The following is a 26,171-nucleotide window of genomic DNA, read 5'->3' as shown; positions in this document are numbered from 1 at the left end:
ATTTTTTAATTACTATAAGAATAACTTATGAGAAACTTTGTATTCAATTTTCAAGTATTTTGATAAGGCCAAAAAAATTTTATCAACCCTTCAAAAAAATTATTCAGAAAAATTGAAAATTTCAGTTGTCTATTAATATCTCAAAAAAAGTCAAAATATTTTGAAAATTAAATCATGTAAAGAAAATGCCAATCTAAATAACTGGTAAAATTGTCATGTGTCTACGACTTATACTTTTTGAATAATAACAAATATTTAAATTCGTTTGAGGATAAAAAAATTTAAAATTCAAACGCACTTAAAATTTTTCCTATAATGAAGCTTCGAATTTTATCTATAGCTATTTGAAGGAAAACTTAGTGTTGTATTTTTAGTCAATGCGTCATTTGGGGGGCGACAGAACCACTAACTTAAAAAATGTTAGCAATTGGCCCGCCATTAATACTCCAATGGGGCGTTATAATTGATATGATTTCTATAATAAAAATATAACCAATGTCCACTGCTCCAAATGAAAGATTTTTTTATCCCACAAAAGAGTAAAAAACATATTCACGAATCACCATGGGCTACGAAAGATGTGATGATTATTGCAGTTGAGAATGGAGAAGCAAGTATATAATATTGATTTACAAGAGGCTGTAAATATTTTTGCACACATTAAAACCCGTCGATATGCACTTATTTAAATTTTAAAATAACTAATATTTTTATATTTTGTATACATGATGTTTAATTTTGGAATTAATAAGAATATTTCATTATTAATTATACCTTTTTTTCTAATAATAGTGAAATGGCTTTAGCTCGTTGCTTTAATTGCTTATAACTTATAAGTTATAAACTTTTAACTCTTTGAATTGCTAGCTATTTAAAAGTTGCATTAGTTGTTATAAATAATTTCAATTAGAATTAAAAAAAGGGAAGGAAAGAATATTTACATAGGTTTGCACATAAAAGTTCGCACACCTGGAAAAAATTGAAATTACGTCCCTGCTTAAAATGTTCATAACAAATGTAATTTGACTCCGAGAGATTTTCTTATTTTTTGTTAAATATAAGAAAACTTATGGAGATTCTTGAATTGCGCTTTCAAATATTATAAATTAAAAAAATAGATGCATTTTTAACTCAGAAATAATTTTTCAAATTTTTGTGATGATGAATTTCTAAAAAATTCTATCTTGAGAGTACACGGACCGCGCACTACCGTCATGGAACAAACAGTCACTTGTTTGTTCCGCCATGATATATGCGCCGGGAGTCAAGGACGTTTTACGAGTAAACGCTTTGGGCTTTCGCCGCCGTATGTCGTTCGTAGTTCGCCAATCAGTGATGCGGTTGAATGCCGAATGGTTCTCCGTCGTCGACCGTCGTATCGTTTCACAAATTCTGTGCTGATAAAAAATAATAATAATAATAATCTAATATCATAAAACAACTTTCGACGGTCACTAGTTTCTCGTTAGTCGTCAGTAAGTTGTCGCTGATCGTTAATATTTTAAGACGCTTTCGTGTTTGCTGTGCGCGCTGCTGTCGATCGCGTATGAAGCTTAGCCAAAATCTAATCTCATTCACCTACAAATAATTTAATAATTACTGTAGATTATTAAATGTGTAAAAGTATTACTGCGTTAATCGAATAATCTAACGTTCGACGTACTTATTATAACCTAATAATATTTTATACCTACATTCACACACTATGGCCGATGAAGACGTGCCACACGCCTATGGTAATGGGCACGAAGAAAATGGACATGTGCCGGAAATTGAGCTCATCATTAAGGTAAGTCTTCGTTTAATATTTACATTGTCACATTATATTGTCTTTACATTTGCAAGTTGGAAAGTTTTAAACTGTGTGACTTATTCATTTACAAAATCAAACTGTGTGTAATACCTAAGTTTTAAACGTTTTGAATAAATATATTATGACAAATCTCCCCAATTACAACCATGTGAGTTTTTTCCAAGCAACGCTGGGTGTCTACTGACTACTAATATATTTTATATGTAATAACTAATAAAGGTGTTATTTTGATTCTCAAACAAATTACCTAAACACATTTTAAACCTAGCATGTTGGTTCTTTAAAAAATGTCGTATTTTTATGTTAAATATTGCGTTAACTGTTACTTAAACTGACAAATTTTATTTAAGTATTTACTATTTACTACGTATTAAAAAAATTTATTTACAGGTATCTAAATTGCATGATTATATCATTCATTATATCGTTCATATAATCATATTTACACGTAAATACTAAAATGTTAAAAAAAAAAATTATAAAAACTATGACCTCGTAAATATACGTATACATGACGTAAAACTTATTATATTAGGTATAGGTAGTAAAAATATGTACCATTTTGTAACATTACATATCGGCTGCGATAATATTATTGGTGAGTAAAGTAAGGTATGTTATTAAAAAAGAGGTAAATCCAATAAATTATTGCCAATAACATAGTTTTAAGGAAAGATAAGTTTTTTTCATTGAATTCACCAACATTTATTAATAGACAATTGCTGGTAAAAGGATTAAGATACTGATATAGCTTATATAAACTAGGTACTAAATATATTGGATTAAAAATTTAATATGATACCAAGATCGTTTTAGACAAAAATTAAAAGTACATAATTGTGGAAATATCAAAAATATAATTATTATTAACGTGAAAAAAAACGGATATATTTAATGTTTATATTTAAAAGTCATTAAAAACTAAATAATGAATACTATAACTCTTAAATATTAATTAGTCGAATAATTAATCAAGTAGGTAGGTAACGTAGTACCAATAATAATGACCACCCGTTGATCAACAATCACAGTCATACTCATAATAGTATAATATGATTGTAATTGTAGGTATTTATACACTGACATCGATGAGCTTTAATCTGTAATAGGTTAGTTATTAATAATAACAATAATATATAATAATTTTATTTATCATAGATATAATAATTAGTATAACTTATAATATTTAATAATTGGGTACATTACGTATAACTAGTTAATAATATTTATATTTGTCAATTATTAATATTCTTTTAAATTATTTATCTTAAAGATTTTTCTCCAAGACGTTTTAACAATAAAAAAATAATACATTACCTACTTATTAGCTAAGTATATTCATTACTATATATTTTGCATAACTAAATATAATATAATAATACAATAATAAATTGATATTTTATTTAACTCTAATGTCAGATATTCGAACAAAAAGATTGATATCCACAGATAATAGTTACTTAAAATATTACGTTTAACATTGGTACTAACAACTAGTAAGTTACAGACAAGTGGCAATAATTATCAATTATCATACTACATATTACATATTAATATATACATTTTTTACATTTTTTACATATTGATATTTATTATGTAAATAGATTTAATTGCCCTGTCATTTATATACAAAACACCATTGTAATACACTTTGAAATAATGTGTTGGACATATTATTTTTTATTTAGTGTACCAAAAAAATAATATATTTACAGTTTACACGTATTCGAAAAGCCATATAAAAGAATTCAAGATTAAGTTATTAACTACCTACTGCTTACTTTTTTCGAAAATCATGAAACTACTAGGTGCGTAGTTTAAGAGAAAGAGGTTCAGGGTGTGCATTCGCATATTTTCTTGTAAAATTCCTTTGGCTAGTCAAAAATAAAATAAAACTGCCAATAGGTATGTGTATGTGTCTTAAATATGATATTTTGAATCAGAATTTTATATTTTTAATTATATTCAAATACATTTTCAATGGCCAAATGGAATTTTTGATTAGATTCTCATATAAGTAGCCATATAATAACTTTATTGTTTGCTCCGATGAAAATATAAAATCTATCACGATAATTACGGATGTTATTTGAACTCTGTTCTTTGAGCCATTAGTAATATATCTCAAAATCAAAAATACCCCACCTATATAAATTCTTATTATACATCATATTTATCTTTAATGGATAGATAATTTAAATTTAACTCAAGACTCCATTATCTATGTTAATTACACTTAATAAGTAGTATACGATTGCGTACTGTATACGTTTTACTCAATTAATCCGCCTAATGCTTTTTGAAATGTATTATTTTAAATATTTTAAAAAGACTAGTTCGTGGTTGGTATTGATGACGTATTATTTGTTCAGAAAATATTATGTTAAATTGTAATGTAAACATTATTCACACAACAATAAAACAAATACAAATAATATCAATGTTATATAAAAAGTCGTCCGATACGAATTATATTTTATTTGTAGTCGCTACGATTCAGCACTTATGTACGATGTTCAGACGCATAATATTGTATTATTGCAGTACATAATATAGAACATGTACCTACGTAATAAAGAAATGCAAACCGGCTGCGGGTGGTGTGTGTGTGGTGCTGTAACTCCCGTACTACCGTGGTGGTGGGTCTCGCTCCAGATGTCTCGCCCCCGCATGCCTCGTCGACCTGTCCACCCCTGGGCCCCCTTTAGATACCTACTACAACACGTGCGCAGCCGTCGTTTATTTTCAGCTGCCTACGTCTCTACCAGTCACAAGTTCACTATACCGCAACTGCCAACTAAACACTAATAATTTAACAACTAAAGCATTTTAACGATATTTTTTCTTAATTTTTATAATTTATCATTGTGTAAGTATTACTAAAAATCAAAATGCCGATCGTTGTTCAAATTATTTATTTTACCGTATTGTATAAACATCAAAGATATTAACAAATAATTTATATTAGATATTATAGTATAGGTACTATGACTTGATTTCATTAGTCCATCTAAATTCTAAGTAAATGTCAAACTACATTGGATGTACTACTTTTCCTCAGTTTAAGTATACATGTGCATAATTTCATGTATATTCTTTTAAGCTATAAGATCGCTTGAAGCCAGATGCGGATTTCCATTAGGTATTGTAGACAGCTGCCTAGGGTGACAAAATTTGGGGAAGGGTGGAAAATTTTGGAGTATTATTAAAAAACATCAAATGTATAAAAAATAATTGGAAAATTAATTCCTTTTTATTTACGAAAAATAATTATGTAAGTATTTTTTATATTTTTGTATATCTATTATGGTTCACGGTATACCTATCAATTGTGGTTCATTATAATTTATAGTCATTATCATTATAAATATAGTTAACAACTGTATATAAAACAGTTTTTGATAACACGTTGGTATTGTGAATAGTCCGCCCAAAGCTCGCGTCGCCTAAAAGTTAAGTTTAGATGTAGTATAGATTAGTTAAGACGTTAAAGACACTTAAAGTTAAACATCTGTTATTATATTATATACCTTTTAAATTTTATTATAAAAAATATTTGAAATTGTAGCGTTTTACTTAATGTTCCTAACAATATGGTTATAGTTTTGTTTTATTATTGATGGTTTAAAATTAATGAAAATTATCACTGTAGGTTTTTATTAAAATTCAGTGGACATCTTTTAAAATTGCCATTTTTTCAAAGTAGGCTAGAATACTAAAGGCGAAAAAATAGTCTAAAAATGAAAATTGATGTCCACTACTATTGTCTATATATTTAATGTTTATAGTAGGTATTTTGGATGGGGTATTGTAACTTGTTCACCTATATTCTAGGGTGGCACATTTTTTGTGCCTACTCTTATAGCCGTTAAAAGGATAAATTCTCCTCTGCTTGAAACTGATAATTTTCAACATTTCCTGAGAGTTGCCTATTTAGTTTATAAGTATAGTATAGTATAGTGTCGTCTGTGTAAAATTACATTCTTATGGTATATCCATTCATTTTCTAAAATCAATAAGTTAACTATTTCCGAACTATTTCTTATAGTAAGGTAATTTTTTAATAATCTGTTTAAGGAAAGAAATTAATATTATAGTTTCACGATATTATAACAAAGATTTATTATTCAACATTTTTTAAACTGAATGATGGTGAGTGCAATGCATGAAACTTATAACAAAATATGATATCTGCATTTCGTGACTATTTAATTTTCCCTTTATCTATTCGTCTAAATTGGTACGTGTGTATTGTGTATAATGTGCATAAAATATCAATATCTATTTGTATAATGGATATCAAAAATCTAGATTTTAGATATTTTACTCAATTCTTATTATGTAATAGAATTTTAAAAATTAAAAATTTTATTTAATTGATTGAATTCATTTTAGGATATGTAGCTATTGCAGCTCCAAAGGAAAGATTTTATAAGGCAATAGTTGATATTGGAATACCACAATGATTAAGTTTAATAGATTTGACCGGTTACTTTCACTAATAACATTTATTGTGTAATACCTATATACATTATATTTATATGCTTATAAGTTATTGTGTATATATATTTTACATGTGTGTGCGTGTGGGTGTTTACGTGTATTATTATAAGTTAAACGTGTAGTTCTTGTGCTTTGTATTCATTTACGATATCATGATGATTACATGAATATACCTTAGTATATCGTACCTTCTTTCTTTTTTTTTACTTTAATATACCTAAATTTACCTTAATATTAAATTATTTATATGTCCTTTAATATATTTACACTATATATATGTACATAATATATTAATATATGTATATCGTTACACAAACGGCAATACTACGTATCTATTTTTATAAGTTTTTTAGAAACAAAAACTATTAGAATATAATACAGGTATACTTGTGTACATAAACATTTAACATATGTTTAGGCTACTGATACAGATTTTTATTTAATAAAATAAAAATACATATAAACTCTTATAATATAGTTATCTAATGTATATAATATATCATGTAGTTATATATTATTTACAATTGTGATATACGAGGGTGAGTATGATTCACATAAAATTTAAAATGTCAGGACGTCATGTGTAATGTGCTATTTATTATGAAAATAATGAATGTCACTTTAAATTTGAAAAAGATTTTAGTCTTTCTCACAGAAAATCAATCCTCTCTTTCTGAACTTGTATTTTATAGTTCAAGTTTCTCAGTTCAATAACTAACTTGGCATTTAAAAAAATGCTTCACTTCAGTACAGTATTAACAATTACTTTAATGTTTTTTTGTGGTATCAGTGACAGATATAATAATACCCAAACACTCATTAAAAATGTATTCACTTTTTCCCAAATAGAAGATACCTATAACAAAAAATTAGTTGCTTTAAAATTATAAATATACTATATATTATATATTATCTTGTATTCTTATATTATGCAATTTTTGTATTTGGAATTTTTCTACTTGATAACGATTATTACCCCATAAAATAAATTTTAATAGACAATTATCACTATTCCATTGTTCATACTTCGAATTGTACCTTTAACTTAAATTACGAAATATAAGAAGACATGTATAATGTATGTTACCCAGCTATACACCTAGCATATTTGTTTTGTTTAAATGTGAATAAATGTTGTTGATTTATCATATGTGTCTAATTTGTTTTTATATTATTATATTTTGTATGTCTTGCAGGGTGCAGGGATGTAATTAAGGAGTGATGAGGGGGATAGATCCCCACCCTAAACTTTTATTTTACTACTAACAAAATATATTTGATGGTCGGTGAGGTAGGTTACTGAATAAAGCTCACAGATTTTGCTAAAAATATAATCCTCCCCCAACCAATTACGTCACTGATGTCTTGAATCCATGGCTAAAAAAGAAACATGAATACAATTTTATATTTTTATATACACTGCATTTCTCGTATACATAAGTTCGTATATAATATGATTTCTATACATCAAGTATAAATATTAAAATAATTTTTTCTTGTTTTAAATATATTTTTTTATTTTAATAAACTAATAATGTATGTATTGAATTACGTTTATAGTACTTGTGTGATAAATATTATATAGATTGGTATACATAAACTGTTCGTGTAATGTCACACATTTAAAAAAGTTGTTTTATTTAAAAAATGTGTAGTTTACCAAACTTAATGCAAAATTCAAACAAACTTAGTCGACAGTCATTCTGTAATTAGTAAAAATTATAGCTATATTCTTAACAATTAGACCTGGTGGCCAGTTTTGTTAGGTCAAGGCAGCAATTAATCACGCCACAATAGGTATAAGCATACATCCGGCTATGGAGATTTAGTATTTCACGTTAAATAGAATTTACATCACAATACCGATAGCGTATTGTTTTAACATATACCTACATATCTATATGAAATTATATTTGATGTGCCCATGCTCATTGTTTAAAATTTGTCAATTAGATATTTAATTTAAGTTCGAACGGCTTTTCATGTAAAGATTTTCTTACAATATCACAGTAAATTTTATAGTATTTTTAATAAATAAGCAAATTAAAGTATTGACGTACTAAATTATTATATATAAACACCTATTATATTAAAATATAATAATACCTATATATAATGTAAAAATAGTAATATTAAAGAAATAGTGTGTACACATTTTTATTTGATTTTTACAACATAAGTTCATAAAACATCATTGCAATATTTATTTATTATTCTATAGTATATATAATATATATTATCATGGTTTTATAATACATTATGTATATTACTTTATGGTAATAGTGGTTAAAAATAAAACCATTATAGACTATAGTTGATAATATTATGTTGATGATATTTCTTATTTGCTTACTCGTATGTACTCGTATTTATCATATTGATATAACTATAAACGTTTATACTTTATATACGCAGAAGACGTAATATTGGCATTTGTCATCCCCGTCTTACTAGTGCGTAACGGAACTAAACGTGATTTGCGAAGCTTAAATTTTCTATACTATGCACTTGACAGAAAGAAACAACGAATGCCAGTGTTAGATAATCAGGTAGTCCGGTGCTAATGTATAATTTTGTCTTCTAAAATATGAATAATATACAGGAATACCGAATAATGATAGCATTTTATATAGAATCTAAAAAATTTGATGTATATACTTTTTTTTTGTGGGAACTATTTTATAGCCCACATCGAACTTCGTTTTTCAATATACTAATTTCAAACTTTATAATAGGGTTATAAAAAAGACAATTTTACGCTTTATTTACAAATTATTTTATGCCATTAATTAAAATAGTATAAAAAAATCTGATAATTTCTCGGATAATTCTATGTGGCCCCCAAGAGTTTTTCCTCAAAAGTCATTTTTGTTAATAAAATAAACTATACTAACTAGTAACTCCCCTTAAATAGGTACCAGGCAGAAGATAAGTTTAAAAGTGTTATAATATGATATAATTAAAGCGATAACTAGTAAATAAAATATAAGACATAATTTTCAAACCTGATATTGTGGAAATTCGTCACAGAGTCCCTTAATCCCATATTACAGTTATACACAGTTACACTATACGTATTGGTCGTATTACATGCATACTATAAGTATTATATAGTTTTGTTATTCTAGGACTACATTGCTTATTGTACATTCATTCACTCGGTAAATAGTATCTATATTTACTGTTTGTCATTTTATACGATGTTTTGTTCTCTCATTGTTAATGTGCTACAGTTTGATCGTTCATCATCCGTTGACTTGATTTCTTTCCCTTCTTGATTTAGGCCTCGTGCAACGGCACGGTTTCTGGCGTTTCAATTCTAGCTGAGAAATTGATACTCGCCATATTATGTCTGACAATGTGAAATGAGTCATTCCGTTCCTAACGTGCTGGTGAACGAAAATAAGACTTCTGCTGGAATTTATGTATAAATACTTTTTTAGTGGCCTAAATGAAACGTTGTATCTTAAATAATACAAATCCATAATCCATTGATCATATTTCATATTACAGTGTGCCTATAAGTAATTTTATAACACAAATAGTGTTTGAATACTGAATACTTATAAATTGTTTTACCTATTTATATTTACCTGTATATTTGTTTTTCACTGTACGCAATTATTTTTAACCGATATTTTACTGTGTAGGTACACTACTCTGCAAACCTCCTACCCCAGCAAACTACTTCATTCTCAGTCCGTGATTCGCAAAATAAAATAATTGAATTAATGAATTATTTTAGATTCTGAGCTGAGCGATGAATGAATATATTGTTTTTACGATGGTATGTTTTTTCCTGAGTAGGTATACGGTTTATAGTAGAAAAAATGCTTTAAACTTTTATTATGTTAGTTATTTCAGGTAGAAAGTTCTATCTAGTTGCTACTTTTTTTTTGAGGGGTCAAAAGTAAATTGATGTCTTATGCTTCTCAACCAGGAAAAAAATAAAAACAAATTTAGAGAAAATGGGAATTTTCATTCAAAATCGAATAATTTTATTTATTTGATATATTTTCATAACTTGAAATACTGGGCATTTTGAAGGCAGATATGTTCTTTAATAGGCAGGATTAGGAAAAAATGTCTAGAGAAAAAAGTCTCGGGAGAAAAAGTCTGTTTTGTAATAACAATTTCTAATAATTATATAACGATATATAATAGCTAATAAATACAAAATATTTATTAAAAAAAAATATTTTATTACCTATGTCATACTCTATCCAACCCATAATCATATACCTAATCTACTGCATGCTGATTTTTCGAATTTTTTTTTCCGTTCCTCTATCGGTAGATACTAGATAAATGTTATATACTTATATGCAATGTACAAGTATATAGTAGCATGCGTAAATATTTAATTCGGTGTAGTCCTACCCCCGACCCGCCAAGTCTGTTTTTGACTCTCCTTAGAAGTCATATATTTAATAATTTTAGTGTTATTAGGCGTTTGATGAATTTGAAAAAAAATTAAGTTGATTTAAAATTTTTATAAATCATGCCTAAAAATGCTCGAAATTATTGTCATTACCTAGAAAATTTTTCTTAATATTCCATTGTCTGAAAATATGTCTATCAACTGCTGTAAGTAATAGGTACATTATTCATAACTATTGGGGACATGTCTGTTGCCTGTATGTCATAAATAAATGGTTTAGTTAAACAAGCTATAACTTTAATAAGCTATAGCTATTAGTATATACTCTACACTCAAGTCTCAATGGCTCTATTATAATAACATTATGTATAGGTATACCATCCATTTTGTATAATAATATTTAAAATGAACTCAACATAAACTTAATATTGTATTTAATGTGGTTGTGGATTTATGATAGAATGGCTATTTCGTGTGTGTTTTTATTTTAAGATTTAGGAACATGCGTTGCCTGTAGAATTCAGTTTACGCCATCTATAGATACAGTCTAGACGGGGATATTTTATAAATAACAACTGACTATGGACCATTATTATCGTGTATGTAGTATATTTTGTGAAATATATGCAAACTGATATTATAATAAATTACTCATGTCGTATCTGAAATTTAAAGGACTGGTAAAAATTGAGTTGAATCAAAGTTAAAAACACCGTCAAAGTTCGTATTTGTCCTAATTTAGTTTCAGTATGACATGTGTTTACATAAATATCGTTTTAAGTGTATTATTTTAGCAGTTTATGGTTTACCTTGTGAATTGCATACAATAGGTAAACTACAGGTCCTATATTATACTATGTTGGTTTTTTTTATGACTAATGGTATAAATAATCTTGATGTTATATTATCTCATCGCAGTCAATTTCTCTACTTTCAGCTTGACTTCAAAAAAATGTTTCGTAGTTAACATACGGTATGTTTACCGAGTTCGACTTTACCTATAGCAAACATATTTTAGTATTTGTATACATCACTGGTTGAGCCCTATATTGTTCTAGGTTCGGGTCGTGGCACCCATTTTGCTTTCTCCTTGTCATACAATACTGTTCAATATTTTGCTTTCTCTCACATGTGAGTATATGACCCATGATCATGAGTGGATATACGTTTACTGTATATGTAAGTGTTGTCATGGTTCATTTGTTTTCTGTTTGTGTACGAGAAATCAGTCCTTAGTCTATGTATATGGTCAGCAAGGATTTAATAATTAACTTATATATGTTTACTCCATTATTTATTATGAATACACAGTAAAAACCTAATTCTTAATTTTAAACAAAATGTTTAGAATGTACTAATATAATCTTATAAATTATTATGTATTTTTTTTTCAATTATTAATTCATAAGTTTTTAACATTATTTTTATATTGACTATAAAATAAATATAACATTACCTATTTTATTTTCTAACTAAATTCAAAACTTTCAAGTAGTTTCATTAATGATTAATAGTTGTACAAGTGGTTAAATCGATAACTTTAAAAATTGGAATAAAAAAATATATGTATTTTCTTTTTTAATAACAAGTGACATTTTTCAATCTTTAAACTCTAAATTCTACACATCAATAAACTTGAATTCTAGATTATTAATGATACCTTATTTTATTCATCGCATGTGCAGCAATGTATATTATTAAGCAATGATACAATTAATTTCTGTATATTGAAAAAAAAATTAAATATTAAATAGCTTCCTAATTAATTTTTTTTAAACAGTGTTTAACTACTAAGTCTACTTTAAAGATTGCTTTTCGACTTTTTGTTGAGGTGTAAAATTATATGTGTAATTTGGTATTGTATTAATGTTTCAAAATGTATTATTTTATATGTATAATTAATTTTTGTAGAAATTCTAAGATAATTAAATTAATTAAGACCCTGCTGTACAGTATATATATATATACTGTGTGTTTCCTTTTAAAGGTAACACTAAATAATTCTGTCCAGTGACATCGGATTAATATGCGGATTTCGGGAGGGAATAGGGAATATATAAATACACATTTCTTGACGATTTTTTCATTTTTAGATCTATCCGTGTGCGCATGCGCAATACAACTTGCATTTTTTTAAATGGCAACAGGTGTTTTGAATACCAAATTCAGATAGTCCGAATTTTTTTAAGTCGATTTGGTCCTTTTTACCATAGCTCTAAAATCAAAATTGACTAAATGGCAACCAGTCAAAGTTTCGATCAAGAAATGTGTGTTTATGTATTCCCTATCCCCTCCCGAAATCTGTATATTAATCCGATGTCACTGGAAAGAATTATTTAGTGTTACCATTAAAAGGAAACACACTGTATATATATATATATATATATTAGGGTGGTCTTTCACTATAGATGAAAAAAAAAATCAAAAATGTTTTCATCTCACCCCCTTAAACAGTGTACATATATAAAAAAAATAACTACATGAAATATTGAATCAATCAAACAAAGTTAACCCGTGCCTATTTGAACTTAAAGTTTGAACTTTTAAAATTTTTCAAATTTTTGTACTTATATCATAAACCGTTGATCAAATTGAAATTTATTATAGACACTAAATTAATTAAAACTACATTTACGAAAATATTTGTTCTATAATTTTTTTAATATCTTCAATTGTTGGTGAAATATATTGTACCTTAGTATAAAAACTGTGTTTTTTTTACTTTTCCATGAATATATTTAAAATTAAAAATGTTAACATATTGTATCTAAAATAAAATGTTGTACGAGTAAATAAAAATTGTATAATGAACTTAAACTGATACAATTTTTTTTTAATAGTTAATAATATTTAATTACATAATATTATTGTAGTGTCGATTTGTTACCGTCAGGATACTTAATTTTATAATTTTTTACAATTTGTAGTAGGTACTGTTTTTGTTCTTCATCTATAATTAAAATGCTGTTATATTCTTCAATTAGCTTCATATATATATAATGTAAATTTTCTATTTAGATTTTATAGATAGAATAATTTGTTTTAAAATTGCTCATTCTAAATGTTATAAATGGTAATTTATAAAATAATTAATTTTATATTTTATTAAGTAATTAATATTTATTAGTGTTTTGCTATAGTACTTTAAACTTACAAAATGTTGACTTTAAATATGTTAGATTGATACAAATCAATTTACCTAGGTAAAAAAAAAAGTGAAGTAGCTCTGCATTGCTGACTGAGCCTGCAGTATAATAGGTGTTAGGTGCCCATCATCATTAAGTAAGATCATAAAAATATTCAGAATATTGAATAATATATTTGTACAATTAGATTTATTTTGGTAATTTATTTTTCTACTCGTATTAGTTGTAACAATATTTTTACAAAAACAAAGCTGGAAATATCTATGAAAAAAAATGTGGATTTGTATTTATAATATTTTTAGAATGTTATGTATAATATCAAATTGATATTCCTCACTATAACCTTACTAGCCTAGCTACTTTTGCCGATGACACATGCATAACATCCTCTGATCCAGATATAAATAAGTCAACGGGAAACTTTCAATCCCATCTAAATGACTTACAAAATTGGTTTAATCTATGGAGTATAAAAATAAATGAAAACAAGTCATCACATATCACATTTACGCTTCGACCAAATAACAGCCCCTCGGTTCATCTCAATAACGAAACTATCCCTAGAGAAAGTTCAGTAAAATATCTAAGTATTCATCTAGACCAAAGATTAACATGGGCCACTCACATCAAAACCAAAAGAAAATCAATGAAAATAAAACTACATAAACTTGGTCAACTTCTCCGATCTAAAATATTACTTAGTGACAAAACTCTTGTATACAAGCAATTAATTCGTCCTGCATTGACATACGGTATAGAAATCTGGGGCTCAAGGCTCAACCAAATACTCAAACCTAAATCTACTCCAATCCTTTCAGTCGATTAGTCTCAGTCTTCTGACAAATGCACCTTATTGGTATGTTAGTAATCATACAATCCATAAAGACCTGAACATTCCAACTCTTCACACCCTCGCTTCAACACACTATATAAAAAATTTCATTCTAAAACAAATAATCATCCAAACCCGTTAATTTCTAACCTCTCCTCTAAGACTCTCCCGGATAACCCCCCCCCCCCCCCCCCGTCGACTAAAACGAAATTGGCCTCGTGATTTACTTCGCTAAATAACAAAAAAAAACCAGTTTGAAGTAGTGTCAATGGACGCTCCCTTCAGTCATGCCTCCAAACCTAGTAAAAAAAATCTTATATTTACTTATTGTTTTAATTTATTACAGATTGTAAATTTATTTATATTAGGTATAAAATAAAAAAAATTATAAAAAAAAAGATCAAATTATGAGAAACTTTATATTTATCAAATGCTCAATTCGTAGCTATTAAACTATTATAATTATACTTAAATTATAAAATAATTTGCAAATTGAGTATAAATTGTATCATATAAAATATAATTGTCTATCTTACTAATGCTTAATTTAAAAGTTAAGTTCACAATTTTCTATGTCAAAACATTATTAATTATATTATACTTTTGTGGCAATGATTGACCCCAGTTCCAATGTTGTAGTTTTTATGCAGAATATTATATTACGTAATTCTGTTTAACAGTGTAATTTATGTATGCAAGTAAGCAACTAAATCATAGATAATATAAAATATATTTGAAGTGTTAGGTTGAGATAGGTCATATTATACGTATAGTGCATAACCATATATGTATATAAAAACCGCTTTAAAATATTTCCGCGAACTGTTATTGAACTTATTATTATATATTATTATATCACCCCGAGGGTCTCATGGCACAGAATGTTTCCCAACATTGGCAACACTACGCTATAATATATAATGCCTCTACTGTAAAGTGTCTTATATGTATAATGTATATTATATTATATAGGTACATATGAAATAATATAGGCTCAGATAACAAGTTTAAAAAATATAAAAACCAGTTATGGGATGTGTAAAGAAATTGTGAAAGTAGTTTGTCGCCTTTACTACAAACTTTACGATCTTATTTTATAACATTATAACCTATATGTTCTTAAAACTGTCGCTTTCATTCGAATATAATGATTATGATTATATTATGATATTATGATTACCTTCCACCCGTAGTCCGCGGGTCATGACCCTGTACTGCAAACCAAAGAAATGTTTAACCAAAAATTTAGTCAAAAATATTTTATGTTTAAATATATGCACGTTCGTTGGTGAACTTGCTATTGTAACAATAGTGGTTAGCCTCTATTGTATAAATTACGTATTACGTAGAAATTCAAAAATAGTGCGCTGGTTACTTTGCAACGTTAGATCAAACACATTATTATTATAAAATGGTATTGGCCTCTATACTCAAATAATATAAGAGAGAAAAGAAACTGATAAAATGTGTTTTAACTATTTACCATAATACCATATTATAGTAGCTGTTTATCCACGTTAGATTCTAATTGGATAACACAACATAAAAATAATATCCTATTAAAACTATTAAAAAAGTCATCCTATTGGCTATTTGTATACGTCAGTTGAACTTTTCAATGTTTATTCCAATACTACCAAGTGATATAATGTAATATTAAAGATGTTGTAGTGTTATGCGGTTTTCTGAAGTAGGTATAATAGTAACTACTAAATAGTCAATATAAAATTTGTCTATAATATATTATATATTATAATAACATACAATACATTTAATATTATCTACTCATAACTTTAGATTTGTTAGTATTTATAGTTCATCATTATAAATTATAATATAACACATAAAAATAATTAATTTTGCTTAGTCATTATCGTAAGCAATCCCAGGTCACATATTTCACTTGTAAAGTTTTGTGGTTTGAGTGTTGAATTTTTATTTATTTTCATTCGCTTGAAAATAAATATTTGCACTTTACAAATGTATGTTTTCAAATCGAAAACTTAATATTAAATACATTATTTTTTACATTTATTTTTTACACTATTAATTTACGATGATATTAATCTAACCTATTTTTTTTTAAATTAACATATACATATTAAATTGAACGTAAGTTTAACCCCTAACAATACTCGCTGTTGTGAACTAAATATCTAGCACTTTCCAACTAATATCTAATGCGTCATACATCTTTGATCATAATAGTAGCTTAGGAGTTCTCAAAGTATATACGAAATATTATAATTGTATTTCAATATTATCATTCATGAAACTTGTAAAAACATAACCATAATATTCTGATTACGTATTTGATTATTAGATATTATTTTTATTATTATTAATTTAAATTATACTATATATATAATATTATAATATTATGTTTCTTGGTCTTTTAAATTATATTAATAAAATATTTTGGTCTCTTGCAATAGTTTATGAGCGTGAGTTATGAGTTATGACTAATACGTTAAGAAAATAAATTCTAATAATGTGTAATAGTTAAATTGAGTCATATTTGTTTGCTTGAATCTGTTCGATTACATTATAGTACATATATATAGTAATTGGATAACTGGTTTAACACTACCCGTTCCTTCTATGAAAATGGAATATAATTAATAGTTTATAATTACAGTTTATATTTAATCATACATTATTTGTTTTTGTTAATATTGCTTGATAATTACTATGACCTAAAAGATGTTCACAGTTTAATATTGATGCTGGTGTAAAATTAACGATCCACAAATTAGTGTTCTGCAGTCATTAGGTTATGGGTTAGTTAGGCATAGTATATAAAATGATACGCTTACAAAACTTTATTTATAAACTGGGTGTATAATTAATATAATTCATTTAATTCAGGCTTCAACAATTGACGGTCGACGAAAAGGAGCATGTCTATTTTGCCAAGAATATTTCATGGACCTATATCTACTTGCCGAGCTAAAAACCATCAGTCTTAAAGTCACTACAGTAGATATGCAAAAACCTCCTCCCGATTTCAGGTAATTTTATTTAATGTGGTATTTAGTGTAAAACTGCAGTAGACATAAAAACGTTTATTTAATCAATAGTTATGAATTGCAATAATTTCCCTTAATCAGATGACTAAAATGAATACTATTGTCCGTAATAAACTGATGTGTGTGTGTGTGTGTCTGTGTGTGTGTGTCTGTGTGTGTGTGTCTGTGTGTCTGTGTCTGTGTGTCTGTGTGTCTGTGTCTGTGTCTGTGTCTGTGTCTGTGTCTATGTGTAAACATAATGTAAATATGTTTAAATATAATTTAAGTGGACAATTAAAATATTTTGAAATGTATTGATGAGTGAAATGATTGTACTTGGTGATTCAAAACCAATTTTTTTACGTTTGGTTTAAAGTAATACTTAATAAAATATTTTTATAATCAGATTGAAAAAAATAGCAAATATCTTGTTTAATCAAATTACCATTTTAAATATTTCAGTAGGTTTTACTAAAATTAAACGCCCTCCTTGGCACGTATTACTTATATTATGCTAATAGGTTCCAGTAGTTTCCATATAAAAGTAGATGTATAAAAATACGGTATATAGTAACTGTTAGATCTCGCATTTTGTTGATTTTTATTTATATAATGAATATTTTTTTTTGATTTTAAGGAGTAACTTTGATGCGAATCCGCCACCTATTTTAATAGACAATGGAATGGCTGTTTTGGAGAATGAAAAAATCGAAAGACATATCATGAAGAACGTACCAGGTGGATACAATCTATTTGTGCAGGATAAAGAAGTGGCCACGCTGATTGAAAACTTGTACAGTGTACGTTAAACTAGATGGTCCTATTCTAAGTCATTAAATATCGTAGCACATAAACATACCTATGTAGAGTAGTTCCTAAACATCAACCAATTCACTTTCCATTTGTGTCATTTGTTATTCACCGGAAGCTTAGAAATGACACGTGTGATAAAAAAGTAGTTTATCTGGTTTCTGTTTCTCCTTTTTGTACTTCATATATTGCTGAATTGTAATTCCACAAGGATAAAGATCGTAAATCTATAAAATTGAATAAACACATAGGAGGAATTTTCTTTGGATGATACAATGCTAGTTTCTATAAAAAATATATATGATATTTATCATGTAACTGATAGTATAGTTTTATATTATATGTTTAATTATTGTTTATGTTTCATAAAGTTGAAACATATTCATATATGTATATTTATTTATGTTTATTTACGTTGTGGAAAAACAACCATAAATTATATACACGCGTTTTATATTTTTAATATGAGATCATGATATATATAAAGTGATAAAATAATTATTGCCAGTCTAAAGTAAATATTTTGCAATTTATTTTTATTTTTTACTTATATTCGAGTTTTGGCATTTAAAATAGATTTTGGCATTGGTCAATACGCTTTATATTTGCAAGATAATCAGCATCAGAATACTATGCAAAAAATTGTCCAGCTGAGGAAACAAAAAGTACCTAATAAATTCTTATAAAATAGTTGCACGTGTACACTATTTCTATATTATATAATTTGGCCCAAATATCATATTAATAATACTCAATACTCAATAAAGCACATATATTATGTATGCAAGGTAAAAAAAAAAACAAACAAATTAAACTTTTTTATTGGTGCCCATTGAATTTTAAATTAAATAATTAAAAGATTGTTTTTATTGTATATATTTATATTACAGACGACATCATGTGAATTCTTTATATCGATATGCGAAGGTTATAATTTTTGCAAAATATCAGGGATAGAATTTATTTTGAATACTTTACAAGGAAAATATATACTCTGTCGCTTACATGTGCATGACATGTGCAAGTGTTCCTTGTACGGAAAGCAGTCAATGTATATTATACATGTACATATGTTACTCTGTAAATTTTACTGTCAATAAAGCTCTTATCACCTCTCTCTCGCTCACTCACTAGTCACTATATGCGTCTATCATTGGCTTATGACTGTTGAAATACAATATTTCCTAACAACCTGTTGTGAAGATTGTTTAACACTGTTTGAACAATGCATCAATTATCTAGAATAATTTCCGTATAACTTTGTTAAACTACAGCCCTCTATTTGTTTCGAAACAACATTCATTTTAGATTATATACATTCGTTCATTCCGACACACGAACCTACGTACTGTGCATACGCATACGCATTCGCATTAGGCATTCGCATGTATATATAGTTTGTGTGTGTGTGTGTGTGTGTGTGTGTGTGTGCGTGAAAGAGAGAGAGAGAGTGCTATGATGTTTAAAAAATGACGTTCGACCTAAATAGTAAATATCTTTGTTATTTCAACTTGTTCAAATATAATTCTCCCCTTTATGGGCCTCAATTATACTATTGGATTTTTAAACATTAAACTGAATTCTCAATTTTATTGGTATGATTTTTTTTTTTTCAGCATATTATACCATAATTTGCCTAAATCTGATAAATTATTAGACATGACTATATAACATTCAATTTATATCATTATGTACTTGTTTTATCAAAATTAAATAATTTTCTGTTTGCAGCGTAATATTTAAAGCTATTTTGTAGTTATAATTTTACACAATTAATAACCCTATAATTATTTTTATGGTGAGCAGTTGTAGTAATACGAGTAAAAAATATAACCTCGACCAAAAAAACAAAGGTTCATCAATTATTGGCGTACATATCAATTTTTTGTCATATAGATATTTCAAGTTTGATATTATCCTTTATAGCAATAACAATACGTGTTTCATTTTAAAACATTTTATTCACGTGATTCACTACCTAAGTAATTTTTTTTCCATAACTGACATACTATTTTTCTGAGTATTTAAATTTTTATTTCAATAACAATAATGTGATGGGCATATATTTTGTCATAATATAAGGAAATTTGATAGTCGACAACTATCACGTTTCCTAATATTGCAAACTATAGTATAATTGCAAAAGTGCATAATTAAAAATTAGAATTTGATAGTTATTAGATACTAAAATAGCTGAGACAAATAATACTGATAATTTTAATTATTTTAATTTAAACAGGAAATCAATATTTAAAAAAACTACTTGTGTAGGTATATAAAAATTTTCGAGTTTCTAATGTTTCTATTATACACAGATTCGTTTTTAATAAAGCAATAACAATTGTTTTCTATTAATTATTAATTATACATTGTTATAATATTATATGGATTTATAGAGATACGTAAATTCGTTAAATATAGATATTTTTTATTTCTTGTTAGTAATAATAAAGTTGTACCTATGCATGTCAATCCTACATTTCCTTGTATCTACCGAAAATGAAGATTCTCGTCAAGCATATTCAATTTATAACTGTACTAGTATTAAATTTAATAATCAAATAGTACTTGTGTATGTGTTCATAGTTGTATACTAAATAAAGATACAATCCACTGCTGTGACCGATTGATAAATATGAAGTACATAATAGATAGTACAACACATACACGTTTAAGTTTTTATTGGTGACCAGTGGAATAATACGTTTATATATAATATAAATCAACTGTTTTAAATAAAATTACTGTTAGGTATAGTATGTAAACGTTTATACCTAAAAATAAAAATAAAATCTTGTGTGAATATTTGAGTTTAATTTATTAAGGACTGTCAAATTTTTAAAGTGATTATAGTTCAAATTAAACTTTAAATATTTTTCAGAGGAAAAATTAAATAAAATTTTTATGATTTTTACCCTACAATTAAAACAAAAAAGAACTTCACGATATTTTTTGTGAATCTCTTTTTCCACTTTATGGATACGTTGACCATATATATGTATACCTAATGCACTTGATTTTTTTCACTCCATCACCGTTAAATATATAAATACCTTTTGCAATTTGTTGTTTAATGTGATTGAAAATGTTATTGATTATTTTTAAATAACAGTTTCGAACAATTCTATAATATAACTTTTATGATTTGTAGAAGCTGAAGCTGATGCTATTAAAAAAAGACGACGTAAGCATAAATAGCCTGTTGTCTCATTTGCGTAAGATAAATTTGCATTTAGAAAAGAAGAACACTCGGTTTTTGACCGGCGACACAATGTGTTGTTTCGACTGCGAGTTGATGCCCCGTCTACAACACATTAGAGTAGCTGGTAAGTTGTAATTTTATTATACCATCGTTTTATTATATATACAATATACCATTGACTCCTATTATATAGGTTAGGACGGTTAGGTACCAATATTGTATAACAAGGGATATTGATATACAATACATATATATCAATACACCCTGTTGTATAATAATGAGTGAGATATATAAAAATGCAATTCCAGGTTTAGGTGTAGGTTACATTTAGTAACTATAGGTCTGAGATTTGTACATTTTATTTTTTTATATATTAGCATATTTTTTTTTTCGTTTGATCGACTGGTATTGTATGCTAAGTGAGTACCTACGTACTAATAGCATACCGTAATTCAAAAAAATTTCGAAATATTTTGACATTGTATATTTTTATTGTTTTGTTATTGCTGTTATACATAATGCTCTTCATTATGTTCCGAGGTAGTAATTAACAATTCAAATATTGTTTTACTAATATAAATGTTATTTTATATATTTATTTATACATATTATTACTAATTTGTTTTTCATTCACATACCTCAAAAAAATCCCCCTTTCTAATAATTTGAAGTTTGAAATGATTTTTATGTTATTGATATTTCACATAGCTTTTTAAGTAATTCCTACCTATCATAATGTGCTGTTGTTGTTTTTTAATTTTTAATTTATTAAGTAGCCAAGCCCTATCTGTATATTAATTAAAATAACTGTGTGATGCAGTACGGAATATTGTAAACAAAAAATTGGAGCTGGTTTAGACATAAATATAATTTTTTATAAAATAATTAAATAAATAAATGGCATTAATACAAAATATTACCCATTTGTTCATCTTCTACACAGGTAAATACTTTATGGACTTTCAAATGCCGACCGACCTGAGGTACCTGTGGCGTTACATGTTGCACATGTACCAACTAGACGCGTTCACTCAGAGCTGTCCTGCCGATCAAGACATCGTCAACCACTACAAACAACAGCAGGTCTGTAATAACGTGCGACCTGCAGGCCGACATCCTAGTCCTTTGATACACTGTTTTTATTTTATTTTATTTATTAAGAATGAGGCTTCAAAAACTGAGTCATTAGCTTGCTTCTATAATACAATACTCAATTATATACTTATAACATACATTATACATTTTTTACAGTTAATTGCATCTCAGGTATATATCAATATTATTATATTTTGATACCGTAAGGCACTTTTTAATAGTCATCATAGTACATATATTATAACAAAATATTTGATAAAAAAAAATATTATGTCGTTCCAGTGGCGTACATAGAATTTTTTAATTGAAGGAATGGGCTTGAAAATGTATTTTGTTGTATTTATTTTATTTCTATTTGTCCAGTTTAATGTTAGAAGTTTATGTGAGGTATTTGTAAATCTTTGTATAATTTAAACTTCTCAACTTTTCTAGTAGAGATATAAAATTAAAATAAATACGTTAATGAAAATTTGTTATAACTGTTTGGTAAACTTGTTTTTTCCATCTTCGCTTCGATTGAACTTGAAAATTTAATTTTTTTCTAAAAATATCAATAAAAAATTATTTGTTCAGTAAAAAATCTTAAAACCCGAACTAACTCAGGAGACGTACCTGTCTGAACTTACGTCCTTGATCACTAGTTGACGATAATTGAAATTTGATTAATAATTTTTAAACTATAATAATTATACGGCAATGGGGATAGGGCGCTTGTCAGTACATTAGCCCACTCCCCCCATCGGCTTACGCCATTGATGTCGGTCGAATATATTATAAGTGATATGCTATACTTAATATTTTTCCTTTATAAGGAAAATCGAGGAATCATAGATATCAGATATTTTTTAATCGACAAATATTTAGGAGCATTTTGTTAGAAATTTGATGATGATAAAATGTTTTTTTTTTTTGTATTTCAATGACGATAAACAAAACGTTACAAATATTATCGACCCTGCGTGATTCAGTTTAAAAAAAGTTGTATCTAGCTCAAAAACTTTAATAATATTATGTTACAAAAATTACTACTGAAAAAATCCATCGAAACACATTTGATATGACTCCCCAACTTCAAAGTATTCCGAACCAAATATAGCTTTCACGATCATAAAATTTTAAAAGATTGTTCAATGTAATTTTTGTCATGTAATACCGACTTGTATGACTTGAAAATGTTCAAGAAATTTCACAATAGTAATATTATTATCATTTTACAAGACACGCAAAACGCACGTCTGTAAATAATATCAAATCGGACGCTGGTCGAGCGTGTGCCTACTTAAAACTGGTATATATGAGATATTATGCTGTGTATGATAATAATAATAATAATAATATTATTATATTATATGTAATAATAACAATTTTAACGATCGGCGATAAAATAATATGTAAAAATGTTAAGTTTATCAAGTATATTATCATAATTATTTAATTAGGTATATTATTATGCCGGCTCGGAGGACTGGGACAACGCTTATACCGGTCGCCCCCGCCATAACCGCCGCTCGTTCAAATTATACGATTTTTGATAGAATCTCATGTTACAGAACGTCAAGATGAAGAAACACGAGGAACTGGAGACACCAACGTTCACCACCTCCATACCGGTGGAGCTCGACTTGCAGCAAGACGAATAGAGTGGCTCTGGGTATGGTGGTCATGGATAATATCTGCAGTATGCTTAATACTTATAATATTTATCTATGAAGGTGGTATACGTACACGTACGATAATACCACATCGCCTACCAATCTGTGTGTGTGTGTATATATATATATATATATATATATATTCAGTGATGTAACACGACGATTCTCCATCCACGTCATCCGCAGCTGCAGTAGACAATATATATTTTACGAGTACCTATATGTATACGCATATAATTTGGAATGTCACGATGACATCACCGCGGTGTGCAGTATAGACAACAACTTTTACATGTAATATTATAGGTATGTGTATACAACATTGTATGTATACTGCAGAGTGAACTGCAGCTGCAGTACCTATATATCATAACAATATTATTATCAGTATAGGTACAGCATATTATCATAATATTATTATATTATCCGCCATTTATTTCTTCTTTTGGTTTGAATTTTTTTCTTTTATTTTCTACAATCTATATACAATATCATACAATACACTATATAACATACGCCTTCGTGTACTCCTCTGTGTTAATTTATTTGTAATAATATATTTTGTATTATGTATTTCATTATTTTTTATTAATATTATACAACTAAACCGAGTTATAACTTGAGCTATTAAACTATGTATCATTGTATTAACCAACTATTTATAATAATAATATACCTATCCATTATATTATATTATACGTGCTTTATATATATTTATATATAATATTATTATTGTCACGCCTATATGTACATATAATATAATGTTATCATGTACGTTTCTATTGAAGTCATACATATTATGTAAAAAATTATGTTAGTTTTTATATAGTGCCTTGAGATTATTCTAGTTATAATATTTAATATTCAAAGTTGTATTTAGTATTATTTTTGGATTTACTGTAATAAACTTAATATTTATTTAAACCGGCCGTATATACTCGTATACCTAGGTACTTGAAATTATTTCGCTCCACGACTGTTTTACAGACCACAGCTGGTGTTGCGATGATATTGTATGGTATTCTCGTGTATTGAAACCACTTGTGCCTCCTGTACACCGACACGGCGAAAACCACATAGTACGCAGGTAAAACGATAAAATGAGAAGAATATAATGTAAAAAATCATAATCATACAGAACTACAGAAGACTGGTCTGCTATGAAAAATCCGCAGAAAAACCTGCAGGGACTTCATCGTTCAAGTCTCTGCATCGGGATTATAATTTTTTATGTAGGTCAAATACTAGTACATATTTATAATCAATATTTTATAGCGTAGCCGTAGGTGTTTCGAAACATTGAATGTGTAACACAATGCTTTGTTAGTGTTTTATTTGCACATCGCATAATAAAATGATTGTGTTGTGTAGGACGTAACACGTAGGTTAACATCTGTAATTATTGAATCCCGGAAAAAAAACCAAAATGATAATGTCATCACGGAATAATAATCTATACATAATTCTGAGACAGATCCTCACTCGAACGAGCAGCTTTATTTTTAATTTGGGCGATAACTTAAGTCACTTTTACTTGCAATGGTTCAGCTAGATGCTCGTGGGACGACGTAACCACAGGATTGGTTTTAAGAATTGAAGTTCTCAGAATAGCAGGACAATTGAGTGAACTTTTTTGGTACATCTAATCTATATAATATTGTATTTCGGCCAGTGGCGGATTTGAGGGGGGGCGACGTGGCGATTACCCCTCCCTAGGGAATATTTTTTA

The 26,171-nt window shown here is 27.4% G+C and overlaps 1 protein-coding gene across 3 annotated transcripts; it reads left to right on the top strand.

Moving 5' to 3' along the window:
• Nucleotides 1-1,325: 1,325 nt before the first annotated feature.
• On the top strand, nt 1,326-25,366 carry Clic (chloride intracellular channel protein 5). Of its 3 annotated transcripts, XM_089220026.1 has the most exons (7): nt 1,326-1,789; nt 17,544-17,686; nt 18,321-18,483; nt 21,645-21,819; nt 22,639-22,778; nt 22,947-22,961; nt 24,341-25,366. In XM_089220026.1, the coding sequence occupies exons 1-7, from the start codon at nt 1,706-1,708 to the stop codon at nt 24,428-24,430; spliced, it is 810 nt and encodes a 269-aa protein (XP_089076152.1). In that variant the 5' UTR covers nt 1,326-1,705; the 3' UTR covers nt 24,431-25,366. The 3 variants fall into 3 exon arrangements, with proteins under 3 accessions (XP_089076152.1, XP_015363304.1, XP_015363305.1); XM_015507818.2 differs by lacking the exon at nt 22,947-22,961 and having other exon boundaries at nt 24,326-25,366; XM_015507819.2 differs by lacking the exon at nt 22,947-22,961 and having other exon boundaries at nt 1,327-1,789.
• The last annotated feature ends 805 nt before the right edge of the window (nt 25,367-26,171 follow it).

Source organism: Diuraphis noxia, unplaced genomic scaffold (assembly GCF_037042655.1).
Source record: "Diuraphis noxia isolate RWA-SAM2 unplaced genomic scaffold, SU_Dnox_SAM2 contig0002, whole genome shotgun sequence".
NCBI lineage: Eukaryota > Metazoa > Arthropoda > Insecta > Hemiptera > Aphididae > Diuraphis > Diuraphis noxia.
This window is presented reverse-complemented; position numbering and strand designations above follow the sequence as displayed.

Coding starts and splice junctions, on each gene's coding strand:
- Clic (XM_015507818.2), top strand. CDS start 1,706: ATGGCCGATGAAGACGTGCCACACGCCTATGGTAATGGGCACGAAGAA. Junction 17,687..18,320: donor AAACCTCCTCCCGATTTCAG/GTAATTTTATTT, acceptor TTTGATTTTAAG/GAGTAACTTTGATGCGAATC. Junction 22,779..24,325: donor ACCACTACAAACAACAGCAG/GTCTGTAATAAC, acceptor GATTTTTGATAG/AATCTCATGTTACAGAACGT.